At 43.9% G+C, this 4,506-nt stretch overlaps 1 protein-coding gene across 1 annotated transcript in view; it reads left to right on the top strand.

The window, feature by feature from the left end:
- LOC103396909 (G protein-coupled receptor kinase 5-like) overlaps positions 1-4,506 on the top strand; it is a 35,065-nt gene that overhangs the window by 22,212 nt on the left and 8,347 nt on the right. The window contains exons 3-9 of the mRNA XM_008335152.3: positions 1-65; positions 672-749; positions 844-941; positions 1,016-1,123; positions 1,697-1,760; positions 3,291-3,431; positions 3,516-3,706. The exon at positions 1-65 is cut by the window's left edge and continues 63 nt beyond it. Coding sequence (XP_008333374.1) covers positions 1-65; positions 672-749; positions 844-941; positions 1,016-1,123; positions 1,697-1,760; positions 3,291-3,431; positions 3,516-3,706 — 745 coding nt within the window. The remainder of the gene's footprint in view (positions 66-671; positions 750-843; positions 942-1,015; positions 1,124-1,696; positions 1,761-3,290; positions 3,432-3,515; positions 3,707-4,506) is intronic.

Here is a 4,506-nt window from a genome sequence, read left to right as displayed (position 1 = left end):
TCTTCCGACTTTACTGCGAGACCAAACCCAGTTTGCAGCGATGCATTCAGTTACTCGACGCAATGGTACACACACACACCAAAGCTAACATTAGCTACATTAGCCGTGGTAGAAACACCAGAGCTAACGTTAGCTAAAATAGCAGTGGTAAAAACACCAGAGCCAGCGGTAGCTACAATAGCCGTGGTACAGACACCAGAGCTAGCGTTAGCTAAAATAGCTGTGGTCCAGACACCAGAGCTAGCGTTAGCTAAAATAGTCATGGTAGAGATACCAGAGCTAACGGTAGCTACAATAAGCATGGTACAGACACCAGAGCTGAGAGTTAGCTACAATAGCAACGGTAGAGACACCAGAGCTAGCATTAGCTAAAATAGCCATGGTAGAGACACCAGAGCTAGCGGTAGTCACAATAGTCATGGTACAGACACCAGAGCTAGTGTTAGCTAAAATAGCCCTGGTACAGACACCAGAGCTAGCGTTAGCTACAACAAGTCCTGGTACAGACCCCAGAGCTAGCGTTAGCTACAATAGCCGTGGTAGAGACACTAGAGCTAACGTTAGCTCTGGTGTTTTTTTTACAAATATTAATATATTTATATTTTTTATATTTTTTATTCATATTTAGTTTTAATATATCCTATGTCACCGACTTGTTTTGTTTTTTTTAGGAAGACTACGAGGTAACACCGGACGAAAAAAGAAAAAGTACCGGGGACCAGATCATCAAGACATTTCTCTCCAAACAAGTACGACTCGTAACTTTTTCTGTTCGTCATTAGAATATAGACGTAACATAACATAATGTAACGTAGGTGTGTTTGTTTACACATGCTAACGAAGTCACCTCAGCGAGTGGACGTAGCCGAGGTTTTCGCCGACACCTGCAGGGAGAACCTGGAACTCAGTCCGTGTAAGGAAATCTTCAGCGACTGTCGCAGGTGAGTCGCGCTGCCTTCCCCGATGTCTTTCCGATGTCCCCCCGATGTCTCTCCGTTTCTACGATCTAACGCAGGTGTTTGTGTTCCCGTGTCCCCCCAGAGCGGCTCACTGACTGTGCGTTCAAAGACTATCAGAACTCCATGTACTTCGACCGATTCCTGCAGTGGAAGATTCTGGAAAGGTCGGACGAATTTTTTTTTTTTTTCATCGCCATCGTCTTCGATCGTGAATTTATATTGTTTTTTATGTGTAATGAAAATAAAAAAAAATTCAATCCTCTGATTATTATCAAAATCGATTAATAAAAAAAATAGCTGCAATGCTGCCACCTAGTGGATTTTCATAATCTGAGGTAATTATGCTAATATCGGACCGATAATATGGGCCGGCCGATGTTATCGCATTTTTTTGATCTTGTATGTTACAACGTAAAAACGCGGACTCGCACTTTTAAAGTTAGCAGGGAACGCCGAACGTCCCAAATGAGCTATCGTTAATTTCCCAACTCACTCAGTTACGACTCTCCAGACTTCGCAGAGACACGGTAGAAGAGTCTGACGCCACTCGGTGTGAATTACATCCCGTTAAGTGTCTGTAAAAGGTCGTGATTCCACCGCGTCTGCGAAGTTTAAAAGCCTCCGAGAAGCCGCGCCCTCGTACAGGAAATGGACTCCGGATGGTGTCGAGTTCTGGATCAATATCGTACGAGCTTCTTCTGTGTTAATGGGTTCTCTGTGTTCTCTCTCCTCCTCAGGCAACCAATCACGAAGGACACATTCAGGCAGTACCGAGTCCTGGGGAAGGGGGGGTTCGGAGAGGTAAGATGGCCGACATCGCAGATGTCCGACACAACACCGCGTCGTGACCGGACGGTTATCAGATTAATGTAGGGATGTCGGAACTTTTTGCCAATACTTGATATACCGATATTGTCCAAACACTTAATTTTCGATTCCGATAACAAACGATAACGATATGTGCATCCGTTTCCCGCCAAAAATGAGGTAAAACTCCCGTGACCCTACAAGCGATTTGGCAAAACTCAAGCATTGTCTTCTCGGGTTTTCATTATCGGAATGTAGGGATGTCTGAACTTTTTGCCAATATGCCGATATTGTTAATTTTCGTTTCCGATAACAACCGATATCGGTCGGCCCCGAAATTTGGTAAAACTCTCGTGACCCTACAAGCGATTTGGCAAAACTCAGGCATTGTGTTATCGGGTTTTCATTATCGGAATGTCCGACCCTTTTGTCAATATTGTCCAAACACTTAATTTTTGTTTTCGATAACAACCGATACGGATATATGCTGCTGTTTGCTGCCAAAAGATTTGGTAAAACTCTCGTGATCCTACAAGCGATTTGGCGAAACTCAGACATTGTGTTATTGTGTTTTTATTATCGGAATGTTTGAACCTTTTGCCGATATTGTCCAAACACTAAATTTTCAATTCCGATAACAACCGATACCGGTATAAGCCGCCGTCGGCCCCCAAAACTTTAGTAAAACTCTCGTGACCCTACAAGCGATTTGGCAAAACTTAAGCATTGTGTTATTGGGTTTTTATTATCGGAATGTAGGGTGTCTGAACCTTTTGCCCATATCCGATATGCCGATATTGTCCAAACACGTAATTTCCGATTCCGATAACAACCGATACCGATATATGCCGTCGTTTGCCGCCAAAAATGAGGTAAAACTCTCGTGATCCTACAAGCGATTTGGCAAAACTTAGGACTTGTCTTATCAGATTTTCATTATCGGAATGTCCGAACCTTTTGCCGATATTGTCCGAACACTTAATTTTCAATTCCGATAACAACCGATACCGATATATGCCGTCGTTTGCCGCCAAAAATGAGGTAAAACTCTCGTGATCCTACAAGCGATTTGGCAAAACTTAGGACTTGTCTTATCAGATTTTCATTATCGGAATGTCCGAACCTTTTGCCGATATTGTCCGAACACTTAATTTTCAATTCCGATAACAACCGATACCGATATATGCCGTCGTTTGCCGCCAAAAATGAGGTAAAACTCTCGTGATCCTACAAGCGATTTGGCGATTTTGGCAAAACCCAAGCATTGTCGGAAGAAAAATCCGATAACACAATTCTTACCGATATTACACAATTATGCTAATATTGGGCCTCAGAATAGCTACGTCCAGAAAAGCGGACCGTCATCGTGAAGGTCTTGGACGGACGCCGCCCGACTGACATCGAGGCTCTTCTTACTCGATTTGGTTTTGGGGGTTTCCAAACCTAGGGGGCGGGGGGTGGGCTAGAAATCGCAAGCGGTACAGTTTTTGTGATCTGCGAAAATCTCCCGTTTTGTGCTCTCAGGTGTGCGCCTGCCAGGTCAGAGCCACGGGGAAGATGTACGCCTGCAAGAAGCTGGAGAAGAAGAGGATCAAGAAACGCAAAGGAGAGTCCATGGCGCTGAACGAGAAGCAGATCTTGGAGAAAGTCAACAGTCGCTTCGTGGTGAGTTCCGCTTCTGGGGTCGCCACCCCCGCCCCCCGCTGGAATCGCGGCTTTTGAGTGTGTTCCCCGTCGTTCCCCTCGCAGGTGAGCCTGGCGTACGCGTACGAGACCAAGGACGCCCTGTGTCTGGTGCTGACCATCATGAACGGCGGAGACCTCAAGTTCCACATCTACAACATGGGCACGCCAGGCTTCGACAAGGACCGGGTCCAGTTCTACGCCGCTCAGATCTGCTGCGGTCTGGAGCATCTGCACCGGGAATGCATCGTGTACAGGTAACGCCGCGCAGCGCGATATGTGTCAAGATGGAGTCGCAAAAGTGTAGTGGTTGTTTTAAAAATTTTTTTTTTTTTTTTTTTTGTTAATTTTTTTAAATTTTTTAAATTTAAATATTTTTTTCGCATCATGTTTCCCAGGAGTTTACAAATAACGTCTATTGACTTGGGTCGTGAAGGTTTGTGACAGAAAAAAAGTTTGGGAAGTTTTAAATTTTATTTATTTATTTTTTTTTGAATTTTTTTTTTTGAATTTTTTAAAAATATTGATTTATTTTTTTCAATTTTTAAAAAAAAAAATTTAATTAATTTTTTATTTTATTTACTGTATTTATTTATTTATTTATTTTCCGCATCATGTTTCCCAGGAGTTTACGAATAACGTCAATTGAGTCGGGTCGTGAAGGTTTGCAACTTTTAAAATACGGGTCCCCCAGAAAAAAACGTTCGGGAAACACTGGTGTAGCATTGGGTGGTGTAGTGGAGCATTGTTTCTCAAAGACTAGGTCGCAGCCCCTTAGGTGGGTCGCGAGAGACTCTTTTTTTGGGGGGGGTCGTCTCGCATTATGGTTTCCAGGAGTTTACGAATAACGTCTATTGATGTGGGTCGCGAAGGTTTGTGACAGAAAAAAAGTTTGGGAACTGTTTTTTTTTTTAATTTTTAAATTTTTCCATCCATCCATCCATCTTCAACCGCTTATCCGGGGCCGGGTCGCGGGGGCAACAGTCTGAGCAGGGACACCCAGACTTCCCTCTCCCTCGACACTTCCTCCAGCTCTTCTGGGGGGACCCCAAGGCGT

This window comes from Cynoglossus semilaevis, chromosome W (assembly GCF_000523025.1).
Source record: "Cynoglossus semilaevis isolate Cse_v1.0 chromosome W, Cse_v1.0, whole genome shotgun sequence".
Taxonomy (NCBI): Eukaryota; Metazoa; Chordata; class Actinopteri; order Pleuronectiformes; family Cynoglossidae; genus Cynoglossus; species Cynoglossus semilaevis.
This window is presented reverse-complemented; position numbering and strand designations above follow the sequence as displayed.